Here is a 26,570-nt window from a genome sequence, read left to right as displayed (position 1 = left end):
TTTGCAGGGTGTTTTAAGTCAAAATCAATAGGTTTTTCTTAATGTGGCTGTCATAGTTCCGACAGATGAAACCCTTCAAAAGATCTTCAAGGCATTATTTTCCTTAAAGAGTCTTTTATTTGGGAAACAGTATCAGCACTACATAGTTGAACCCAAAACTAAATTCCCCTTTGGATACAAAGTTTCAAAGTACAATTCCCACCCTCAATAACCTGTCATAAAGCACATTCCCCAATAAGCTTATAGCACAGGCTTGCTTTCCAGTCCTCCAAAACGTTATCAGCTCCAGACCCAGTTTGTTCTTGAGTTCTCACGACAGAGTTGTTATGGCTAGCTGAGCTTGCATCCTAATCCCCCCTCTGCACCAATTAATTCTAAAAGCAAGGAAAAGGGAAAAGAAAATGGCTGCTTTTTCATCTGTTGTCAAAGCAAAAACATCCGATGTTAGCAGCGTTGACTGACGTATGGATAGCAGACTTTCATAATATTAGCATGTACTTATTGAAGTCTTTCTTCCCATCTTGGGAGCAGAAATTACTTTGCTCTCTGGTTTTTATTAAGGTCTTAGTTTAGACAATATTAGACAAATTAATCATACTTAGACAAAATAATGATGAAAAGAATCCATGGACTGCAAGGTTAAATATGCTTTCTAAATTAATTTGATACATTTAATTTGGGCATATCTTTGGTCATTGCAAAAATGAGTTAATTTACAAAGTTTGTAAAAAGCTGAGGTAATAAAATGCCACTATTAACAAAACTTAACGCCATGCATTGTTTATTATACGGAGAAATAACTTGAAATAGTCGCTGAAAAATCTAGGATGTTTATTCCAATACAGCAGAAAACAAGTTGGGGAAAACTAAGATTACAGTATAAAAGTAAATATAAAATCATTTTAGCTGATATTTAAAAAATGAATTGTCACAAAACATATATAAGGCTGCCTTTACCCACCTCATTAAAAACCACAATTTAATAAATAAACATTACACAATCTTGACATTTTACAAGATATTTTATTCAGCTGTTTCATGTACAATGAAATCAGGGCAGGAAACTTCTCTGTAAAGATAAAACGCAGTATAAAGTCAAATAAAAATTCATTCTTTGAAACTAGTAGGGGATATGGTTCATTGTAGAAAATTTGTCACAATACAAAAAGATAATACTATATACGAGGATCTTATATATAGAATGAGCTGATTTGTGCAGCTGTAACCAGTACTGTTTACTTCTAGGATGAACGATTTTGTTTTACATCTATGACAAAAAGTATTTCCCCAGTACAACAAGGGACATTCATAGTTTGGTTATGTTTCTTATCCATGGTATAAAAAAGGAAACTTTGGTATAGACGCCTGGAGAATCTTTGACTCCACAGCCATACCCCCAGGAAGTCACACCATACACGACCCAGATATTTCCTTGCCGTCCACACATTAATGGTCCACCACTGTCTCCCTGACAACTGTCTACCTGTTTTTGTGCATGGAGGCTACCAGCACACAGCATTCTCCCTGTGAATTTTGTTTGATACCGTTCTTCACAAATTCTTTTAGGAATAAGGGGAATAGCAGCTTGTTGTAATGTTCTTGAGTAGGCTCTACCTGATGGGAAAATATTGAAATTAAAATGCTGAATATCAAGCAAATGCTTATTCTTAAAACTTTGTTTTACCAAACATCTGAAATATTAGCAAAACAAATCAGACATCAGGTCATTCAGTGAGGTCTTTTGTTTATATCAAGAACATAGTAATACACAATCCTGCAAAAACACCAATGTTTACTGAACAGTTAAAAATGGCTTGAAAGATGAAATTTTTATGGTGTTCCTTATTTGCTACAGTAACAGAAATAAACTTCATAGGAAGCTGTACTTTTACAGTCTTGTATTCAAACTTAGCATGCCTTTTTAATAGATAACGGGTATCTTCACAGTTTAGGAAATATTTCCATTTGCAATGTTTTATCTAGGTTATGTCAGTTCTGTTTCAGTTTGAGTTCGAATACTGCAATTCAGGGTGAGGTGTTGATTCAAGTTTCTGGTTCAGGGTTCAATGGAAATGTTCCGTTTCAAGTGTTAATTTGAAAAATGCATGGATTATAAAGAAGTTTCAAAATTCCTAATAGTGTTTAACTTTGCAGCAGATTGCGAAAAAGCAGGGGTGGTGGAGGAAAATAGGTAATTTTAAGCTAGCCAAATTTTAGTTTGACCATACCAGAAATCATCAATTAATAACAGTAATTGGGACTGATATTTCTATCACTGCGATGTCATAAAGTACGATGTCATATGAACACATTGCTTAGTAACTACAATCTTAGCAGCCCTTCATTAACCAAATCCTAACTGGCCATTAGGTGCAGATTCGCTCCGATCCAAGCCAATCCAACTGTTCTTCCCAGCTCTGAGCCTCGCAAAGCAATGGATTGCAACTCACTCCACCCCCTTATCCCCCATCTAAAGTGATGAAAAAAATTATTTGATCCCCTGCTAATTTTGTACGTTTGCTAACAAATGATCTGTCTATAATTGTAATGGTAGGTTTAATTTAACACAGAGACAGAATAACAAGAAAATTCAGAAAAACACATGTCAAAAAAGTTACAGATTTGCATTTTAATGAATGAAATAAGTATTTGACACCTTCACAAAATATGACTTAGTACTTGGTGGCAAAACCCTTGTTGGCTAGTACAGAGTTTAGATGTTTTTTGTAGTTGGCCACCAGGTTTGCACTCAGGAGAGATTTTGTCCCACTCCTCTTTGCAGATCCTCTCCAAGTCATTAAGGTTTCGAGGCTGACATTTGGGAGCTCGAACCTTCAGCTCTTCAGATTTTTTTATGGAATTACGGTCTGGAGAATGGCTAGGCCACTCCAGGATCTTAATGTGCTTCTTGAGCCACTCCTTTGTTGCCTTGGCCGTGTGTTTTGAGTCATTGTCATGCTGGAATACCCATCCACGACCCATTTTCAACGCCCTGGCTGAGGGAAGTTCTCGTCCAAGATTTGACTGTTCATGGCCCCATCCATTGTCCCTTTGATGCAGTGAAGTTGTCCCCTTAGCAGAAAAAAACCCCCAAAGCATATTTCCACCTCCATGTTTCAGGGTGGGGATGGTGTTCTTGGGGTCTTAGGCAACATTCCTCCTCCTCCAAAGATGTTGATGCCAAAGAGCTCAATTTTGGCCTCATATGAGCACAATACTTTCACCCAGTTCTTTGAATCATTCAGATGTTCATTGGCAAATGTCAGATGGGATCTTACGGGTGCTGCAGGATTTCAGTCCTTCATGGCATAGTGTGTTACCAATTGTTTTCTTGGTGACTATGGTCCCAGCTGCCTTGAGATCATTGACAAGATCCGTGTAGTTCTGGGCTGATTCCTCACCGTTGTCATAATCACTGAAACTCTACGAAGTGAGATCTTGCATGGAGCACCAGACCGAGAGAGATGTGAGAGTTATTTTGTGTTTCTTCCATTTGCAAATAATCACACCAACTATTGTCACCTTCTCACAAAGCTGCTTGGCAATAGTCTTGTAGCCCATTCCAGCCTTGTGTAGGTCTACAATCTTGTCCCTGACATCCTTGGACAGCTCTTTAGTCTTGGCCATGGTGGAGAGTTTGGAATCTGATTGATTGCTTCTGTGGACAGGTGTCTTTTATACAGGTAACAAGCTGAGATTAAGAGCATTCCTTTAAGAGAGTGCTCCTAATCTCAGCTTGTTACCTGTCTTTTATTTCTGGGAGCCAGAAATCTTGCTGATAGGGGATCAAATACTTATTTTACTCATTAAACTGCAAATCAATTTATAACTTTTTTGACATGTATTTTTCTGGATTTTTTTCTGTTATTCTGTGTCTCACTATTAAAATAAACCTAACATTACACTCTAATGGCAGAAAGAGAAGAAGAACTAAAGAGCCTCGTGTTGCGGGTGAAGAAGGAGAGTGCAAAACTTGGGTTGAAACTTAACATTAAGAAAACCAAGATCATGGCATCCGGCCCATTCCTGGCAAATAGATGGGGAAGAAATGGAGGTAGTGACAGATTTTATTTTCCTGGGCTCCAAGATCACTGCAGATGGGGACTGTAGCCAAGAAATTAAAAGACGCTTGCTCCTCGGGAGGAAAGCTATGGCAAATCTAGACAGCACACTAAAAAGCAGAGACATCACCCTGTCAAAAAAAGTGCGTATAGTCAAGGCTATGGTCTTCCCAGTTGCAATGTATGGCAGTGAAAGTTGGACCATAAAAAAGGCTGAGTGCCAAAGAATTGAGGCCTTTGAACTATGGTGCTGGAGAAGACTCCTGCGAGTCCCTTGGACCGCAAGGCAATCAAACCAGTCAGTCCTAGTGGAGATCAACCCTGACTGCTCTTTAGAAGGCCAGATCCTGAAGCTAAAACTCAAATACTTTGGCCACCTAATGAGAAGGAAGGACTCACTGGAGAAGAGCCTAATGCTGGGAAAGATTGAGGGCAATAGAAGAAGGGGACGACAGAGAATGAGGTGGCTGGATGGAGTCACTGAAGCAGTAGGTGTAAGCCTAAATGGACTCCAGAAGATGGTAGAGAACAGGAAAGCCTGGAGTAACGCTGTCCATAGGGTCGCGATGAGTCAGACACGACTTCGCAGCTAACAACAACAACAACATTACAATTATAGACTGATCATTTCTTTGTCACTGGGTAATCTGACAAATCAGCAGGGGATGAAATAATTTTTCCCCTCACTGTATATCTGCCCTTTAGTCAGCCCTGCATTACCCTGGCCCTGCTATCCCCCACTTTCACAAGACTTTCAAATTGGACAAGGGGCTGATGTGGCCTTGGGAAGAAGGCCTGGTTAGCAGCTGATTTGCAAAGTGCAAGATTAAGCGTGCCTCATCAGCTCAGGAAGAAGAAGATGATGGTCAGTTGGGGATGGAAAGGACTGCAGAAGTGGCCAAAAGAGCAAAATTGAAGGTGACAATAGGCAGGTAGAGGGAGTTGGTGCTCCTGTAATAGTAAAGACAGGAAGGCTGCTAAGAATCTGAACTTTGGCCCTGAGGTTGCTGCAACAGCAGTCACTTCAGGAACCCGGTGTAACTCATTTAATCAGCATTGCCATAATTTCAAACAGTTGCTGAACAAATGACCGTTAAGCAAGGACAACCTGAAATAAATATTTAGCTCTCCTATAGAATTATTTCAGAAAGCAACGATGAAGAAATGGCAGCAGAACAGTTCAAAGTAGTTTAGCAACACACCCATGAAGACTTTAGCTGAGGCAATTTAGAAGTATTGTCTTCCATTTTAAGTTTTTGAAAACTATTTCTTATGCTGCCTTGCTACCTAGGGTTGCTAGATGTTTCAGATTCCAGGAGGGCTAGTACAAAGTTTGATTTCCTACTAGGAAGGATCTCATAGCTGCCTTTAGCCAGCTAGGATAGATAGGGCACATTGATGAAAATTTGGTTCAGCGTAACAACCACACTCCTGCCCTTGCTCCTTCAAATCATTTTTCCCCAGGGGAAGTGTTATATATTTATTGTACTTAATATATCACCTAGTGCACTAAGCAATTAAAAGTAAAAAAAAACCACAATCTTACCTGTATCACCCCATCCAGTGATGTAACAATCAGAAGCTTTCTGTGGCCTCTCCCGCCTGAATGGCAAACAGGCAGGTAAAACATGAGCACTGAATCGAGTACACTGTTCTCGAGGCCCTTGCAGCCTCACTAATGCAATGTCATAGTCACTGTTATCAGGCCTATATTCTGGGTGTTGCACAATTTCTTCTACTCCAATTTCTTCTTCATACTCCTCAGGTACCAATGTGTGGTAGTCTCCAACACGCACCACATAGTTTCGAGTATTGTTGCCATACCTAAAAGAAAGAGGAATAATTGATGTAGGATTCTGCTTTTATTATTTAATGAAAAAACACTGGAATTTGAGCGAGCAAGAAACTTTTATATTTCTAGTTCAGTAATAATTCAGGAACTCAGTAAAATACAATGTTGCTTAAATGTTAGTAAATCTTTTTGAATTTTCAATATTTTGGCAAAAATATGGCCTAAAATGTGTTACGTTCTCCACGCAAGTTCCAAATATAAAGACAACTCAGTTAAACAAATGAATCAAAATTTGATACTTGTCCATTTACTCACTGAGGAAAATAATCCAAGGTTACATATTGTAGTCTATCTGTGATAGACTAGGACAGTTCATCACTGAACTGTCCTAGGGATGCAATATATGAAATGAGACTGAGTTAATTTCCTTTTCTGATTCCTTTTACCTTTACTGCCACTCATTTCTGGATTTTTGCCCTAATTTTTGGAAAGCTTTTCATTATTTGTTCTGATCAGGTCCAAATTAAATTTGATATTAAAAGCCTCTCATAATCTATTACATTTCTTCTGTGTTATTTGGTAACTAAGATGAAGGATGTAAAACTAAGACATATTCTGCCAAATATTAGCATGTTCAAATTGTTTCATCCTGGCCATTCTGCAGTATGATATAGATATAGTAAACATACTATAAAGATAGAATTAGCATGTTGGAAAGAGATATGGCTGTAGCAGTACAGGAAAAAAAGCACATAAATATATTATTTCTCTCTTGAGTTTTTGGGATAAAGGTGACAATGAGAACCATTTTAAAAAAATTCCTTGTATAATATATATATAATCCATATTAAATCATTTTTAATTATGTTGAAATATCCTACTAATCAGATCTTCAGGCTAATGAAGATTATGAAAGTCATTAATTTAACCAAAAGAACAATGTCAGTGTAATAAATTGTTTTCAGCTGTTTTATAGAACCGTGTTTTTTTCATAATACTTATTCTACATTTCTTCATAAAGAATGCAATCTTCCCTAAATGATTAGGGCTAGAGCAGGGGTAGGCAACCTCATAGCTGACTCAGGAATTCTGGGAGTTGAAGTCCATGAGTCATAAAAGAGCCGAGGTTGCCTACCCCTGGGCTAAAGCATCAGATGGAAAGAATCTCAAAACTATTTGTGCTGGACAATTACTCAATAAATTTGATACAGTTATTTCTTTAACGCTTGCTACATCTAGAAAGTATCAGGTTCAATTATCTTTTGCTAGCATTTCTTAGATCCAACCAACTGATTAAATGGAAATATAATTGTGCAAGGTATCATCAATGGCTTGACTGTGTATGCTCAGTTTTTGGAAACTTAAATGTACATTTGGTAATAAAAGCTATTGCAGAACTATGCAGCATATTGTCCTTCTGGTTCAGGAACAAGTAACATAGCTTGAGAAAGCTTGGGTGTTTTTCTTATTTTTTTCTGCTTGTTTGCACATTGATCCTATACACTGACTGAGTTACAGATTTGTACATCATATGTTTGTTCATTCCAGACTGAGTACACGTCTTCCTCTAAAAGTTACCCATCTGTTAATTCTGGGAGTTGTATTCCCAAGACATCTGGAGAGTGCCTAATTGGGGAAAGCTGACTTATGTCTATCGATTTGCTTTCAGTTTCTATTCATTCATTTTGATTTATTTAAATAAATCCAAGCTTTTCAGAACGACATTAATGAAGGTATTTCAGATTACAGAAGCAAAAGTAATTTAAAATATGAAATACTAATGTTGTGCTTTAAAAGTGCAGCTGTTGTTTTTTTTTTTGAGCATAGTTTGAGAGCAATATCAGAATCGTCCATATATTTTATTATCTTTGTCTTTTTGCATTAAGTTTCTGCACTATTATGCTAACACACTGCTCTGTAAGTTTTGCAACAATACCTCTTAAAACAATGTGCTGCAGTAAGCACCCAGCAACTGCTGATAAGAGTGGCACCACATAGAAGTCTTCCATCTCCATGGGATGATTTAATGCGTAAAGCTACTTGCCAGGGCCAACCACCCCTAGACACAGATATATATAATTAGTATGAAAGTTCCAAAGTTAAAAATAAAAATATGTTTATGTATTTGCATGAGTGCAAAAAATAGTGTCGTAGGGAATCACCAAACAGGAGATATAAACCTGTCCAACCACTTTATTCTGAATTTATCCAAGGATAGTTAAGATATTCAGCCAGCCTCTTTCTACACATCCATATTTTATTTTTACTTTTTTATTTTTTTAAAAAAGCATTTTAGCAAGTTAGTTTTGCAACATGCTCATTTTGGGATTTATCTATAGAAATAATGAGTGACAGATACTGAGGCATATGTGAAAACTTGCTAATTTAACAAATTATTTTTAATTTATGACACATTAATTTGACAATGATTCACATAGAAAAGTGTACAGCTATACTGGTTGTTTTCATCATCATCAATATAATACATAAGAATAGACATTGATAAGCATAGCTGTCATCATATTCAAGATAAACCTTGTTAATTTTAGCTTCTCCATGCCCCACTTTTTTTTATCAAAGGTGTACTTCTGAAGGAGTTGCATTTTTAAAGATCAAAAACACTAATAGAATTCTGCTCACAAAATGAAGATTTTTCACATCTGTTTGCCTCTGCAATTCTTCCATTGCACCTAATATTCTACCAAAAATTGGGGACTCTGCAGTCATGTGTTAGAGAAATTGCAACCCAACATACCATTGCAAAATTAAATTAAGACACTGCATATGTGACTGTGTCTTCCAAATCTCATTTTTAGCAATTATTGGAGATGCCTAGTAATTTTATTTATTTAGCTAGCAACTGTATGGTCTGAGTCCACAGACTCAGATTTTCACATGTAAGCCAGGTGCGTCTTCTATTAATGAATTATATTCTTTTATTTTTGATTAATCTTGTATCACCAAATTGGTGTCAACACATCACACAGATTTTCTTTAGGATCATTTGTCCCTGAGCTCTGTCTCTACATCCCATGGGAGAATGTCACCTGTCTTCCACATTTGGAACGGAATGCCTTCCACGAAGTGCAGATCCTGGTGGTTTCAACTCATTTTATACACTTTGTGGAAGGCATTCCCTTCCAAATGTGGAAGACAGGTGACATTCTCCCATGGGACATAGAGACAGAGCTCAGATCCTGATATTTGAGCTCCTTTTCTGCACTCCATTGAAGGCATTCCCTTCTACACCCAGAGAAGAGATGACATCCTTTCACAAGGTACAGAAACAGAGCTCAGATCCTGGTTATTTGAACTCCATTTCTGCACTGTCAAAGGCATTTCCTTCCTCGTACTGAAGAGATGACATCCTGTGAAATGCAGAAAGGGAGTTCAGATCCTGAAGATCTGAGCCCCATTACTGCACTCCATGGAAAGCATTCCCTTTCACATGTGGAGAGATGACATTCCTTAATGGGCAGCTTTTTCATCCAGCCCTAGAGATGAGAGGGAGCTGAAATCCTAGCAGAAAGCAGGAAAGCAGTGTGATAACGTAAGCAGCTTGGGGTGATTGCTGAAAGAGTCCCAGCATGGGTCACACATGAGTCTCTTCCTCAAGGGCAGAAAATCCTTGGATTTTGGCAAGGAGGATTTTCAGCTCCTGAGCATGGAGTCTCCCCGGGGAACCCCATGCCACTTACCTGGGACTTTGTCTGCTTAATGATCTGCATAATTTCTTAACAACCACAAGTGGGAGTGCTGGGATTGAGGTTGTTGAGTAAAGCAGTTATGTAATATTTTGCTTAATGACTATTTCGCTCAATGAGTGAGATTCCAGACTCAATTGTGGTTATAAAATGAAGAGTATCTGTAATTTACTCCTTGCTATTGGTTCTCTTTTTCTTCTCTTTCTTTCCACATTTCACAGTACTATAGACTTCTTAAGAAATCTAGATCTTCTCATATTACATATTACTTATACAGTCCTCAGGCTACAACAGTATTCGGGACCAGAATTGCTATCACTAAGCAATACAGTAATAAATCATGGCATCACATGACCACAGCAATAACAATTCAGATCCTAATTGCTGTTGTAAGCTGAGGACTATCTGTATAAGTAATATGTAATATGGGAAGACCTAGGTCTTTGAAGAAGCGCTCCAAGATATGTGGGCCTTTAACCGGGCAACAATGAGGTGCCATGGGAACCTGCCATAGGCAGGCCTGGTGCAATCTGTGTGCAAGTGAAGGAAGGCCAGGTGCTGCACAAGTGTAGGAGAGCCAGGGTAAGGGAAGGATGGCTTTGTGATTTTAAACTGGTGTCTGTAACTTACCTTAAGGAGTTTTTCCCACCAATAATCCGTTTTTGGCGACGGTGCAATATTCTTAAACCACACACAGAAGAAAGAGAATCTAAAATAGGGTTCAAAGCAGAGAAGTTAAATTTTCCAACCAGTAAATACAGAGAATACTTCAAATGACAAGCAAAATGATCAAACAATTCTCTCCTAAAAACAACCCAAATACTCCCCGATATTTCTTTACAATTTACAGATAAGAGAATTATTGAACTTTATATTCATTTCACCTTTACTACTGGATCCTTTCTTGATAAGATAGTCACAGATGACACCAGCATCTTCACTGTGACGACAATTATGTTTGCCAATATCCTGTTTAATGCAATCAGCAAGGGATCTTTCATTTCCTGTGCATTTCACATTATCCACATGAATGGGACCTTTTCCTTCCCCAAAGTATGCCATAGTCCTTGCTCGTGATAAACCTCTGGGGGGGGGGGAATATCAATTGGGCAACTTTTAAAATAAATCATAACGGCAACGACAACAAGAACAATATACGGAATTCTTATTTCATGTGTTAATAAACATCAGTAATTTTCCTCTGCCATCTCTAGTAGGACTGTCCATTAGATGGAGAAAGGTTTGTTACAGCATTATTTTTCAAATTATTATTTTATTTAGCATATTAATAATTTTCAAAGGCTATATATATATTTCTATAAAGAATTTTTATTACCAGATTGATTTAATATTAGAAAAGAATATAATAATTTCTTTTGTTATTCAGATGATAAAACAAAGTTTTACTTAAACATTATTTTTTAATAATTTTGTTGTTAATAACTTCATTTTTTTAAAAAAATCCAAGACTATCAAAATTAGTGGCAATTTTCACTCAGAACAATCAGCCATTTTCATTCATCAGAATGGATGAAATATTATATACTAACCCAAACAAAACTTCAGAATTCTTCATTTGACAAAATCAGGGTGAAACCTGACAGATATAAGAATTAACAAATATGTCTTATATATGCTCCCATCTCAAGACTCAGTTTGAACTGCACACCTCATGGCTGTAATATCTACCAATCTGGAGATATATTTTTTTACTCTGATTTTATGAACTCTTTATGGTAGCATCTTACATGACAAAGAGTTCAGAAAATATCCAAAGTCCATACATTTTGTTGGCCCTCATAAAGGTATTATCCTATTCTGAATTTTCATCAGTTTTAAATCCTTGCTGGTAAGTATGTTACCCAGTCCAATATGCCCATGCACAAGAGTATAATATGTTTTTTTCTAGAGCAGTATCACAATATGACAAGCCAAAGCAAAGAGAGGGATTTGCGAAACTTGTTTCTTTTGCTTTCCCATTCATGCTACCCATATTAGAGTTTTTGTTCAAGAAAAGGTTACATGTCTAATTAATATACTGTAATCATTTTATCTTGCAAGGAATAAAAATAGTTTATGTTATCTGTAGATCTGAAAAAATAGTCATCACTTTACTTGCTATAAATAAGAACTAGGTTATAAATAATCCGATAACATGTTATCGTTCATTAACATCATGTGGGTCATTTAATCAAATATAATAGTTGTATTAGATTGTATCTCAAATCTGCAGAAATTTATTTATTCAATAATATCAACTCCAGTAATACTATTTGTAAATGAAGGATATGTGGCATAATTGGAAATATAACACAGCCTGCTTTATCACTAGTTTCTCGGTTACTATTATGCAGTGCTTTTTTTGTAAAAGAAAAAGGTGCCGGAACTCACACATGTCATACAACCTGCCTTGCCTACCCTACAAGGTTCCATCCAAAAAAGGTGCCGGAACTCCGTTCTGAGCGTTCTATGAGAAAAAAGCCCTGCTATTATGACACAATACTACCATATATACTTCTATCTTTTATAAACTAAGCACATCTTGAGAGACAGGTTGGTTTGTAAAATGTATAAAGCCATTTAACTGAAATTTTTTTAAAGAAACCTTTTATACATATAGTTGCAGCAAGCAAAGTACATTATTAAAATAAAAAGGAATTAAGCATTCCATAGCTTTAGCTCTTCTTTTGTACAATCCCATGCCTTAGTCCCAGTGAAGGAAATGAAGAGGCCACAATAAAACTAATTACTATCTTAAGTATTATACATGTTAACATTTTAGGCATTAAAATGTTTTATAATTCAAATATTTTTACTAATATAGATCTTTTATGCAATTTAGTCAATTATGTTTACTTAAGGCTGATTTTATAAAAGGAATAAAGAAAACAGAGTTCATTAAAATTCCAGTAGTCCAGTGCTCAGAACTAAACGGCCCACAAGTGTTGATCTGTATGATCTGCATTTATAGACTAAGACAATACGCAGCAGATCTTTTCTTGTTTGGAAAATTTTCCCTTTACTCTTAACCTTGTACCGATTACAGATAATCAAAGGATTGTATACAACTTTTTGTATACAAATCATATACAATATATTGTGTACAACTATATAATTCCCTTATAGCTGTTCACATTTTTTTAATTTTGTATATAAAATAGACTTTAAAAAGATGATGAAATGCAGGCAGTAATGTAAGAGTTTGTGGGTGTGTGGGTGTGTTAAAGTAACTAAATACTTTTTATTATCCATTAAAAGCTTCAATTATTCAATTTTCCAAAGGGATGTTATTCATTCTGAACAAGCATTGCTTATAGTTAGTATAATCAAAACAGATTCACAGGTCCACTTCCCTTTCACTCACTGCTTAGATATTTTTCAATAAGCAACAGAAAAAATGATACAAAAGTCCTTAAACTTTTAAAGATACTTTTCTTGAACTTCCACCTGGTTTCCTATGTTGCTTAGTTAAAACGTCACAGAAATCTCTTATTTGACCATATGCCTCAATTTCCTATTCCCCATACACTCCTATTTTTACTATTAAGACAATATTAAAATGGCAAAGCAGTAAAGTGAAAACACAGCATTTATCTTAGTATATGAAATTATCAATATGTTAAGCTATTAATCTGGCACAAAGAATAGATTATACTCTGATTTCTGAAAACTGATCTCTTACTTGTAGCCTAGTTGTCGACATACCACAACTGCATCCTTATCAGACCATCCATCATCACAAATTGTGCCCCACTGGCCATTAATATAGATCTCTACTCGGCCCTCTTTCTTATTTTCACCATCCATCAATCTGATAGGAGGCCCTGGGAATAGATTAATAACTAATGACATAACCACACAGTAGAAACAGTCTCAAAACATTCAAGGAAAGTTGTTATCTAGAAATAAACATTCCAATTTATATAGCCATGTGGGAAAAATATGTTCTTTGAATCTATAACAAAAACCTTGAAATCTGACAAATGAATTAACATTCATGGTTTTTTTTAAAAAATATCAATTTTATATTTGCTTGCAAATATAAGGTTGCAAACTAGAGTGCACAAATAAAACATTTTAAATGTAAAGGCTTGGGAAACCCAAACAAAAAAAGCATAATATATGATCAGCAATTGCACACATATCAAACTTTGTTCCCGGCTATCATGGGTATGTATAATCACAATGTCAGGGAAATATGTGCATGTTGTAATCATTTACACTAACCAGAACACTTTCATATCTTATGATTTGGTAAAGTTGTTTTATTTTGCATTTTGCCTCGTCAGCTAAGTGGCCTGAACATTCACTCACAAGGGTTTTCAACATTCAATGGGAATTAAAAACAAGAACAAAATTCTTTACTATTCTTTCAGAGAGTTTTAAAAGTCAAAAGTTATCAACATTACACAACGACACCGCCCTGAGTCCTTCGGGAGAAGGGCGGTATAGAAATTAAATTATTATTATTATTATTATTATTATTATTATTATTATTATTATTATTATTATTATTATTAATAATAATAATTAATGCATTATATTGTTGAAAGAAAAATCATCAGGGTCCAGTCCAAGTCAGGAATAAACAAAATGGAGACTGCTTAGGAAAGAATGTTCAGTTTATTTAGTTGCCAGAAACTTCAGTGACAGCAGCATGTTTCTGGGATGGCTGACAAAATGAAGCTTGGAGTGGCTTTATACCTTTCTGGGGTTTTGTGTTTGGAGTTGTTTCTGTTTGAGGTTGCTCCTGTTCCTGTGTCATGTACTTTGACCTGAGCTTTTGGTATTCTAGTGATGGTGGGTTAATCCCTTTGTGTCCTAAAGGTCATGTTCTCCTTCACTGTGGCTGTGGCTGAAGGCATTTTGCTTATGAATAGGTGGCCTAGTCTTTCTGAATAGGATTGTCAAATCTGCATTTCTACAGAGCTGGCCTGCTTAGTTTCTGCCCGGGGGAAACCTGGGCAGAAAAGCCTTTTAAGATTTTTTCCCCTCCATTATACCTTTGGGGGAATATAATATTCTGCCTTTTTTTAATACCCCCCAAAATATTTCCTTCTCTAGAAGGGGGGTGCTGACTTCCTACAATATTATACTATACTTTTCCTCCAAAATCTAGCAGTAAAGTATTATAGGAAAGTCTTCCACTACTATGATTTTATTATATTTAGAAAATTTAAAAAATCAACTTTTTAAATTGAGCATTAACAAACAAAAACAACCAAGAATTTTCTATTTACTGAGATTCCAAGGATATACAGTTCGTCCCTTTTAATGTTTTCTTTTTTTCTGAAACCTGTTACGTATATTTTATAAGACAATTGTATACACATCTACTAAAAATAAAATAAAGTGAATATTCTCTGATAAATACATATAGCAGAGATTGCCAATACATTTCAGAGGCTGCTGGATTTCAGCTTTCCTGACCATTATTCCTAATTTTGATCATGATCCTACTGGCTGAGTTGATATTTGGACTCCAATAATCTTTGAATGTCCAAGCTTCTCAGTTCTGGAATACTAAAATTTCTATGCTGACTGCTCATGATATTCCTACCCTGCTCAAACAACATTTATGCACACCAACACATGGTGCCATGAAGTGTATGTGGTCTCAGTTATGGTTATACGTAACTGTTTTTAATGTAAAAATATACTTGCAATCATAACACATTAAAGTAACCATGTTAATCAGCTCTCATAAGTAAGCAATTGTTTACCTAGTTCGTAAATATTAAGCCAGAGCAAAACCGATCAGCCTTTATGAAAGAGTGAAGTAGTGGGTGAATATTCTCAAATTAATTCTGGAAATCTTTATGCTCTTATAAATGTTTTATTTATTTTTACCCAACTGAATTCTGTTTAATGGAGCTACTATTTTTAGAAAATCTGATTCAGAAAAAGAAGAAACAATGTGACAATATATTTGTCAAGGTTTAATTCATTGGAAACATTTATAATAGAAATCAAATTAAATGATCCTCTGATTTCTGCAACTTTCATTAATTTATTTGTTCATCAATAAAAGGCTTGCTTTAGGAAAATCATGCTGTATAATGTAACTATAAGTTCATACTTATATACAACACGGCATAAAATATAGAAAAGTTCATGTTTAGTGAACTGACTTTTACTACTTAGAATATTGTTTGAGAACTAGAAAAGTAGTATAAGTCTCAGTACTGAAAAAGGAATTTTACCATATGGATCTATTTAACCAAAAGATAACATACCATTTTGATTTCCATACAGATTCAATGTTATGTATTATGAGTACTGCAACACAAATCCATGTTTATGTAAACTGGCACCAAGATGTGAATTCCTATATTCTGAGTTTAAATTTTCCATTCCTGGAAATATACTTTGTTTCCCCTACATAGACATGCTATTGGATAATAACACTTTTGGGATACTAGAAAGCATAAAAAGAAAGCAGTGAAGAGATTCAGGAGCAAAGAAACACGGCTATGGAAATAATTTTGAAGCTTTAGTTCAGGTTTTTAATCTTATAGTAGACTTAATTCTTTAACAATATGCTTGAAGATATAGCTGTGGAATTAAGAAATATTACACAGATGTTTTGTTAGGGTAAGAGATGCTCACACTAAGCTACCCTAACTGTTTGTGTACATTTTTAAACTCTAGTCTTTTGCTACATTTAAGAGCTTCAGGGTAGGTAGAATAAACTAGAAAGCCTTCTCTATATTGTATTTAATTTATATCAGATATTTCATTCATGGATTCAATATTCAATACATAGTACTCTCTCCTTGTTTTTCCCACAATAACTACCCTGAGACATAGGCTGGGCTCAGCTATAATGATTGCTTAAAGTCATCAGGTTTCTATGTGTAAGAGTAGACTAAAACAGGGTTCCTCCTATTTATAGTCCAACACTTGACCATCACATCATGTTCGCTTTCAGTGTTACCCTATTTTTTGCAATGCCTGGCCATTGAAGTTTGTCAGGTTCCATTATTGGCAGCTTTTTAAAAAGACTAAAATAAAACATTTTTTATGATAACTTTTCTCCAATAGAGCAATTGTTCTGTCCAGAGTTAGGATCTTATTATTTTGAAGGAAGACTCTGCTATTTTTGTTTGGACGTATTAAAATTTTTAATACCTCCTAATGCAAGGACAACATATATTATTTTATGCCTGGAAGAGAGAGGGAGGGAGGGACAGATGGAGGGAGAGAAGGGGAGAGAGTTAGATAAGGATTCTCTTATTTAACTGGAAAAGAAAATCCAGTATTGGAAATGGAGATCACTGCTTGCTAATCATTTGTTTCCCCAGCTGGTGTTCTCCAAATGCAATAGGACAAGAAACTCCATGATGAATGAGAATTCCAAGGGCAATTAATAAGTTTCAACGCAATTGGAAGATATCTGATTCTCAGACCAATTTTTCAGTCTCTCCTCCCAAACATCCCTAAATATTTTGGAACCAGACGTCCATGTAAAAAAGAGTTCCTTTCTTGTGAGATGGGCAGATGAATAAACAAATAAAATAAAAGGCAGTTTACCTAACAAGGCTTTGTGGCTGTCATTATCTCGATAGCAATGTATACTAATATCTTCCTGGTGGCTGCAATCATGCTGTCCCCATTCCCCCTTAGAACACTGTAGAATGTTAAACTCTTTTCCAGAGCAGGTAATGTCATCCAGCCAGATAAGTCCTGTATTTTCTTCTAAGTAGCGTTCTGAAACAATTTTCCCATTCCTGTTTACATAGACATTAGCACTTACACAGTTATAATACATACTATAAATATATTCCATGATCAGTCTTGATTTCATTGAAATCTATTGAATATTTTTTTAAAAAAATTTCACTTTTAATTTAGGCTTGTTAGTAGAATCCATGGCTATATTTATTAAGGCTCAAAATCAATATATTATTCTAACGCCACATTTCACCATTGATATCTGTTATAAATGTAATGCTACTGGTTGCTTAACTACTCCTTTAAACTGTGTTCATAAATTAAATTAACCACATATATATATTCTGTCATTCCTTTCTTCTGCACTGCGAATTTTCTCTGTAGGGTTTAATAAGGCATAAGCATTAAATCAGTGACTTTAGCTAGCCAGAAGTCAAACTGCTAACAACCATCTATTGAATAAACTGCAGTTGGCTGGGATCATACATCATGCAAAGCCATAAACCAGGACTTTCAAATGAAAATAGCTGGGATTGCACACTATGCTTTTAAGCCAAAATGAAATAAATCAAATTATGTTTTAGAGCAATGTATGAATACTGTGAGAGAATGAATTAGAGTTCAACATTTTGGAATTTATCTAGTATGAAGTCTGGATTGTAGGAATTTTGTTTTCAGGTCCAGTTCAAGATGCTGGTATTAACCTTTAAAAACTTACATAGTATAGGACCAGGTTATTTGAAGTTATTTGTTATTTGTCTCTTTTTGATTCAATCTGCCTATCCCACCAGATCCAATAGATGGGCAAGTTACGGCTTCCAAGCTTCATTTGGCAATAGGCCTTTTCTGCTATGGTGCCCACATTGTGGAATCTTTTCCCCACATCAGTCTGGAGCTTTTGAAGGTCATCAAGACCTGGTTATGCCAGCAAGCCTCAGGACACAAGAGATAGGTGAATTATTGAGGTAGTTCCTTTATTGTTAATATTCCTCTGGGTATTATTTCTTAGTTTTGTCTTTATTGATTTTTAATGGTTTTAGATGAGTGTTTTATATTTCTATTGTTTTACTGGATTGCTGTATGCCACCCAGAGTCACTTTCTATGAAATGGATTGTTATATAAAGTTGATTAATAATTACATAAAAATAAAATGATCTTACAAATGTCCAGGTTGTTTGCCCAAAGCATAGCAATCCTCAGCTCTGTATTTCCTCAATTATGGTCCCAGTTTCTATGTTGATATTAGAATACAAATATTTTCATGACAAGTTGTTCACTTATTACAATTTGTAATACAGAAAAGACAAGCTGAATTATAATTCATGCTGCAAAAATAAGTAAATAAAGATAACAATTCTTGCCCTTTTTCCCAACCAGAGTTAGCATTTTTTATTATTATTTGCTCTTTTTTGTTGTAGTTTTCCAAGGACACAGTATTAAACAATTAGATTTTGATCAGAAAGCAAAGAAGCAAAGCAGTGCAATTCACTTTAGTATTATCAGCATTGCTCTGCATAATCGTTAGTAGCTTCACATAAATGGAGCTTACTTAAAGCCCAGTTGTCGACAAACCACCTGCGTATTCCATTCAGTCCATCCATCATCACAGACTGTGCCCCATTGTCCATTATAAAGCACCTCCAGCCGTCCCTCATTGCTTTTTCCAGCAACTAGTCGAATTGCACCATCTGTGGCATTCAAAATACGAATGTATTTTAGTATGTAACTATTGCAGAAAAGAAAGTGCACTGCAAAATAGAACAGTTATAGGCTAGATAATAACTTTTCACATCATTTAAATGGAAAACAGAAGGTTAGAGGAACACCCTGATATTGAATTTCCTGCTATAAATATTTTAATAAAATTAGAGTGCATTGGTTTTATTGGTATTGAGTCTACCCAGGCACTTCTGCATAATTATTGTTATAGAAATATAAAAGGTATAATTCCTCATCCCAGATGCTCATAATTTACGGGACAAAATTATGTAGACAAAAGTAAAAGACAGGATAAGTTATATCTTTAACTTGTGCCTTTCTGTGCTCTGTTAAACCCCACACAAACAAATGTCCTTTCACTTCCTACTCTACACTGCTTAAGGACTGCAATTGGGTTAAATAAGACACAAAACGGTCAGGGAAAACCAGAATATTTTTAGAATAAATGACAGGAACTTCTTCATGTGGAATCTTGACTTTCTGAATCATGGACATTTTTCATAGTTCACGGAACCAGAGCTACTCCATTACTAAGTTATTTAAATTTTCAAATCGTGGAAAACTTCTAGGGAAGCCAATCGTCCTTTAAAATTCAACAGGTGCTTGAAAATGTTTAGGTTAAATACAGGATACGCTAAAGAGAAGATAAACAGAAGTTGCAGAGCTGTTCACAGATGTTGATACTGAACTTCCATTCATTCCCCCTGCAATTAGGTTACACTAGGAGGCGTGGCATATTTTTCCTCATCAGACATAGGCATTTCCTTTCATGCTTGTTTTTAAATGTGGCCAATACATTCTGGAAGCCAGAATGAGGCTTTTGGTCTACATCCAGAAATGTTACCAAAGACATCAAAAAATATTCAACCACCTTGTGTCAATTAATCTTAACTCATGCGGTGATTCTGGTTCAGAAAAGTGATTCCTTTGTTGCATACCTGCCAGAGGAGTGCATGAAACCCCCGCATCCTCTTTATGGCCACAGTTGTGTTCTTGCCAGGAACTCTTTAGGCACTGTTCTATAGACAACTCATTTCCTGTACAGCGTACTTCATCCAGTAGCACAGGACCCGAGCCCTCTCCAAAATAAGCCTGGCTCCATGCCTTGGCAACTCCACTGTCCAGACATAATAAACAGAGGAAAACTGATGGTAAGACAAATACTCTGCAATTTAATTGTGTAAATAATCTGCACTACTTGTGCAAATACTACTATTCAAAATAACACTAAGGCTATACAATGTACAATCCTTAAACTAGAAAACCTGTCATTTTTTATTTACCGGTAAATGTACATATTAAAATAGCTTAAGACAGAGAAATATAAATTCAAATGCAATTTGTTTTCAAAATACAATAAACTGGCATGAGGGATATGCAAAAAAAAAAAAGAGAGAGAGAGAGAGAGAGAGAGAGAGAGAGAGAGAGAGAGAGAGAATATAAACATAAGTAGAAAAAGCAGGGTAAATAAAATTTGAAGCAAGAGCCCATTTGGTATAACCCAGACAGTTATAGCATACACAGCTGAAAAATCCAGGCTTAAATTTAAAGTGATTTATGCATCCTGGTTTATTTTCAACACATTTTCCCAAGATAAATCTTGGTGTCCTTCATGACTAATAAAATATTTTTATTTTTTTAAGTGTTTGTCTGCAGGAGACTGAAATTATAACTGAATCTTATAATCAGGATGGCTGCCAGTTATGAGGAAGCAGAACCAGTGAAACAGAAATAAATTATGGACTAGGGTGAGAAAGAAATGTTTTTCCTATGATAAGTTACTTATAAATAATATTTAAAAATCTCTTGATAATTGACCAAGAAAAATGATAAAAGCACAGGCTACTGTTTTAGGACATGACTTCTTTAAGAAATCAATCAAACACAAAAGTCTGTTTCCTTAACAGAAAACTATTCATCTTTTTTTGTCATCCAAAATATCATCAGGAATAAATAGCCTTTAGCAGCAAAGATATAAATCGGCATTCAGACACACATATCAGGGACATATCCCAGCAGGGAACACTGGACATTCAACTGCGTGTTGCCAAGGTACATACTTAATGGTCACTCAGGCAGTCAACTATGTTTTCATGCTACGTTCCACCCTAGAATCATCTTCCCATGAACCTTACCCCTCCGCCCCTATGCTCAGCAATTCATTCAACTGATTAAAATTTCAATTTGGTAGAAAAAAAAGTGAGCTTGAAGAAGTAAAGAAGGTGGGCTGGATTTGGTTTGCAGAAAGTGATTCTTCATGCTTGTTCTGTTTCACATTCTGTTCTGTGCAAATCCCCACATGCAATACAAGTCTCCAGCCAATTCCTATGGCCATCTACCTGGTTTTAAGTCTAATCATGGAAAATAGAATTACTGCTACCAGTTAAACTTGTTGGAATTGTAAATGGTTCTACGAATATGTTTAATAGCTGTTAAGGTTGGGGAGAATGACAAGTAGAAAGTAAAATATTATCCTTTCCTTTTTGTTGGTTATAATTGTTCTCCTAAGCTGTTATTTATGATAGCAGGAAACTTCCATTGATACCATTGTTATTTTTTTTCAGTACCAAGAGCAATCCAGTGATCTGGATTGCTTCAAGACTAAGGACTGCAAAAATGAGACACCCACTAAATGGCAGCAGAAAGGCATAAAAACACTCATTCTTTGTTGCTGTCTACCGGAGGTTTGGATTTCTGTCACTCCACTCTATTCATCACTGAAGTTACTAAGGAAGGGATTAAATTCTTTTCCATACATACTCAGATTCACAAAAGCATAGGTACCGTATATATTAAATGATTATATATCAAATGCAAATCCATGTTTAATGCTACATCATTTTTTGCCCTAGCTATGTTCTTTGAACTAGTTACCAAGAAGCTTTCTTTGGGTTTGGAAGAGATTATTATATATGACTGACAATATTTAAGACTAGAAGTGTCTCTCCATTCATCCTTTTCATTTCTAATTTATGCACTTTTCTAAAATATGTTTCAGAACATTAATATTATTCACATCACTGAATTTTTAAGCAAGCACAATTAATAATAAACACATTTTTAAAAAAATGTTCCTAATCTCTTGATAATCCTTTTATTCATTATTCAGTAAGTAAAAGAGGAACAGACAAAAAATGCCAAGAAAATAAATTGGTTTGCAAAAGACTGTATTATACTGCAAGGAATTATGTGAAAAGATCTCTCATAGCTATATTTAGGCTTACAGTACTGAGACTGCATTTCAAATGACTGGAGGTTAGGAATTCAAATAAAAGAAGACTTTATTTGAAGTCTTGAATAAAGACTTCGTGTTCTGTGTTTGTGAATCCTTGAAAGCATATTGCATAGTAATACCAAAGACAATCTATGACAAGCAGGAAGGTTATTGCAAAGAAATTTTAGTTTACAATCTGCAGCTGGATTAACTGACAAGGTCCACATACCGTAGCTAAATATCTCTTTCCCACGTTATCCCATGCCCAGCTACTATATCTTTTATCTCTCCTTTCTTGGTAGATTTCAGTTCTTTGAAAATGAGTCTATTTGCCAAAGCATCCTTCTATGCATTTTTAAACTACAGCTTTGCATATTTTTTTAATAAAAAATTGACTAATGTTATGTGTTCCTGGCTACTTTCCTTCACTTTCCTTGGCTCGCCTGACCAATAACCAGCCAAGACATTGTGAAGGCCTTTTGTTTCATTTATTGAAATAAGCCGGGGGGAAAAGCTATCAAAGTTTGATTCTCTCCAAAGTTTCAACCCAAAATATTCCGTCCTTTATACAACCCTGTCCTGGCCGCCACATCCCTCCTCTTTCCCCATTGGCTGAGGTACTATGAGGTTACTCTTTCCGACCATCTCCTACCTATTACCTGCTACATACTAAATCATACATCACATGTACATTAATAATATAAAATATTAGACATATTCAATTGTTAGTTTTGAGTTCTGGGCTCCTTAGAACAATAGGTTCTTTCCTGTTTTTCATTTTAGTTAAGTTTTCCTGGCTAGCTACTTCCTCTTACAGATGTTTTTATAGCTTGTCTTCTTCCTTTCCCATTCTAAGACCAAGCTAATTTTTGCCTACGTATTTATCTTACATCCTCCCTTTATGCTATCCTTCCCTGTTTCCCATCCATTATAATTGCTTTGGTAAGCTTGTTTCTCCACTCAGTAAGTTTCGACTGCAGCAAATTCCATTTTCAATTACTCTTTCAATATTACATTTTGAAGACCATTCACTTATTCCTATCACTTATAATATGAGTTTAAGGCAAGGGGAACTTCTTTTCAACTTGTAGGATGTTTTTGAAACTGCAAACGTAAGTTGCAATTGAAATTGCAGTTTGCAACTGGGATCAAAATGATATTTGTATTCCATACAGGTGCTTGCATCTATACTAAGACTGTTTTCTCCACCTAGATTCTAAGAGATCCATTCATGACATAGAAACTGTTAGGTCATGGGCTCTTGGGTGCAGGAATGATGACACGAGACTGAGTACAGGATAACTCATACTTTTATTCTTGCTGGAACTGTACTGAAACTTAGGCTGCAACCAGCCACAATATATAGTCTAGCCCCTAGGCGGCAGCCAATGGGTTTGAACCCACTCTTGCCGCCTGGGGCTAGCCAATTGCAGGACCAGAGACGGCCAGTCTGGGTTGCTGGAGAGCCATTGGCTGCTCCAGCAACGCACGTGGTGTATTACCACAAGCCCAGTACATAACAGAAACCACACTCAGTCTCATCCAATATTTGGAGTAACATGCTGAGCAGCAAATTAAGAAGGAAGGCTTAGAAAGGAGTTTCAGAAACTTCACTGAATAAACCAAAGCTCATAGCCCAGTCTTTGACATTTTGTTTGGACATAAGAAACTTGGGTTGAAATCTACAGAATTAAAGAGTCAGAAATATTTAGTTTTGGTTCTTATGAGATATGAATATTATAAATGTAAGGAGGAGTAGCATGCATATTTTGAATGCACACGTTACTGAAAATCAAAAGATTACCTAAATCAATTTAGTTTAAACTAATGTCTGAGCATCCATTCTTCAATCTGTGTTTTCTTTTTAACATTATTTGCATGTCTGTTTCCAACAGCCCCAAAATAGTAGCTATATATATTCTCCTTTGTAATGCTCATTCATTCATTCATTCATTCATTCATTCATTCATTCATGTGATTAATTTGTTTATGACCAGTTAGCTGAATACTTTAGAGAGCTGTTTGGTGTAGTGTTAAGGAACTAGACAAGAAACCAGAAAAACATGAGATTCAGTTCTGCCTTAGGTGCAAATTAAACCAGTCAAATGATTGTGGGCCATTCATTCTCTCTCAGCCCTTGGAAAGAGGTATTGGCAAAACACTTCAGGTAGTGATCCCCCGAGGAATAGAAGGAAATTTCCAATTAGTAATAAATTCTCAAAGAATAAGAAATTCTATAAGAATAAAATACAGCCCCCTCCCCTTGAATTGCTCATCCCTGGTTTTAGTCTGAGACAAGCTGATTATGCAAAGAATTGAAATAGACAGAAGCTGATCACCCAATTAAAAAGACAAAAACACCTATGCCCACACTTCCTACACCCCTAAGGGGCAACTACAAAAACCATATGCACAACAAAAAGAGAACTTACAAGTATAGAAAATAACAATTCCTCTAGACATGGAAGTACCAATCTCTCACACACACATACACACACACACAAACACACAAACCTCCTCCACACATTTAACATAAAGGGCTCAAACTCCTATAAAAACTGGACCAATGTACCATCCAATTGCTCCCACCAAGAACAAACCTCTTTTTTGTTAGGAAATACAGTAAATGGATCAAGCTCATTTCTACAGCAGCCTGCCTTTGTGTCTTATTTGTTTGAGTTTCTCCAGCTTCTGAGAAAGGGACCTGGAAAATTCTTTTTAACATGCTATCAAAAATCTTACCAAAAAGCTGCAAGGGACGTGTCCAGGCAAGTCTGCTTCAAAACCCCTCTCCCAAACATGTAAATATTTCCTCTTCCAGGTCTACAAAGCAAAGTGACTTAAGCCTATTAACCTTATCCTATACATTACCAATACTGAGATTAGTACAAAGAATCCACAACTATCAGATAGAAGAGAAAGAAAAAAATGACATCAACATTCTGCAGCAGTTTTGGGAAACAAATGAAAGTAGAACTAGTTTTCTAGTGAGGCCTGTCAAGTGTCTATTTTGCTATTTCAGACAAGGGCATTTTTTTATCACAAAGTTTTCAAAACTGTTCAAATTTACTGTACATATTTTGATGTTAATGCAACTAATATTTCCTATACTGCATGAAGACAATACTATTTACAGGTGTGACGTTTCCATAAATTGATTTGTTTTAATTAAATCTTAAGTTGGTTGCTTTTATACTGGTATTTTTATTCTTCAACTGCTGGCTTGCAATTTCAAATACTTAAGATTAGACCACAGGTGTCAAACTTGCCACATCACATGACGTGTCACGATGTATCATGACTCTTTTTGCTTGCCAGCAATGGGGTGGGCGCAGCTTTGGTATGATGAAACTGGCCCACGGGCTGGCAGTTTGACACCCCTGGATTAGACCATCTAAATAACATTGTCAGGTCTTCGTAGTCTACCCTTAATTAGAAAAATGGGACAAGGGTCATGAGATAAGGCAGACATCTACAAAAATGTATTCAGATCACTAGCTAAAACTCATTCAAGAAAAATATAAATGAGCAAGAAAAAATAGATGTTTATCAGTTCAGGATCTATAAAATCTGTGATGAAATAAATCTTAGTAACTTTATCCATGAGGGGCATCCAAAGTATTTGATTGGTAAAAAGATTGTTGTTACCTCAACAATTTGTGTTAACTGAACAAGTCATGTATTAGCTGATAAGAATAGAAGAAACTTTTGAAAATAAAGGAATGGAAGTAATTTAGGTGCTGGCTGATTCCAAACTGATACATTTGCTGAAAGCCTTTTGGGATTAATTTGAAGTTTAACCATGCTTGAAATCTTGCTGAGTGAGATTAATCCTTTCTGAAAGACATAATCAGAACTGTGCTCTTTTCCTTATCATCTATCTCTTGCTCTTCACCCATTTTGTTGTTTCTGCCACAAACAGGAAAGGGGGTATGTGTATGTTTATATACTCATGTGTTTCCATGTGACTGGTGTGGAAGGGACGCGGTGGCTCAGTGGGTTAGGACGCTGAGCTTGTTGATCAGAAGATCGGCAGTTTGGCGGGTCAAATCCCGAGTGCCGCGTAACAGAGTGAGCGCCTGTTACTCGTCCCAGCTTCTGCCAACCTAGCAGTTCGAAAGCACGTAAACAATGCAAGTAGAAAAATAGGGACCACTACGGTGGGAAGGTAACAGCGTTCCGTGCGCCTTTGGCATCTAGTCATGCCGGCCACATGACCACGGAGACGTCCTCGGACAAACGCTGGCTCTTCGGCTTTGAAAGGGAGATGAGCACTGGCCCCTAGAGTCGGAAACGACTAGCATGCATGTGCGGGGGAACCTTTACCTTTATTTAGTGTGGAAATAAGACCTTAGGATGATTCAATGATGTAATCATATTTGATTTATATAAGTATAGTATGACA

At 35.9% G+C, this 26,570-nt stretch overlaps 1 protein-coding gene across 2 annotated transcripts in view; it reads right to left on the bottom strand.

Moving 5' to 3' along the window:
- Positions 1–928: 928 nt before the first annotated feature.
- Positions 929–26,570, bottom strand: part of PRSS12 (serine protease 12) — a 49,506-nt gene continuing 23,864 nt past the window's right edge. For both annotated transcript variants that reach the window (XM_081332753.1, XM_081332752.1), the window contains 9 exons: positions 19,890–20,068; positions 18,782–18,920; positions 17,091–17,287; positions 13,240–13,381; positions 10,442–10,641; positions 10,188–10,266; positions 7,790–7,912; positions 5,608–5,885; positions 929–1,614 (listed from right to left, as the gene is read on the bottom strand). In XM_081332753.1, coding sequence (XP_081188879.1) covers positions 1,307–1,614; positions 5,608–5,885; positions 7,790–7,912; positions 10,188–10,266; positions 10,442–10,641; positions 13,240–13,381; positions 17,091–17,287; positions 18,782–18,920; positions 19,890–20,068 — 1,645 coding nt within the window. In that variant the 3' untranslated portion in view covers positions 929–1,306. The remainder of the gene's footprint in view (positions 1,615–5,607; positions 5,886–7,789; positions 7,913–10,187; positions 10,267–10,441; positions 10,642–13,239; positions 13,382–17,090; positions 17,288–18,781; positions 18,921–19,889; positions 20,069–26,570) is intronic.

Source organism: Vipera berus (assembly GCF_964194415.1).
Source record: "Vipera berus genome assembly, chromosome: 7".
Lineage (NCBI taxonomy): Eukaryota > Metazoa > Chordata > Lepidosauria > Squamata > Viperidae > Vipera > Vipera berus.
This window is presented reverse-complemented; position numbering and strand designations above follow the sequence as displayed.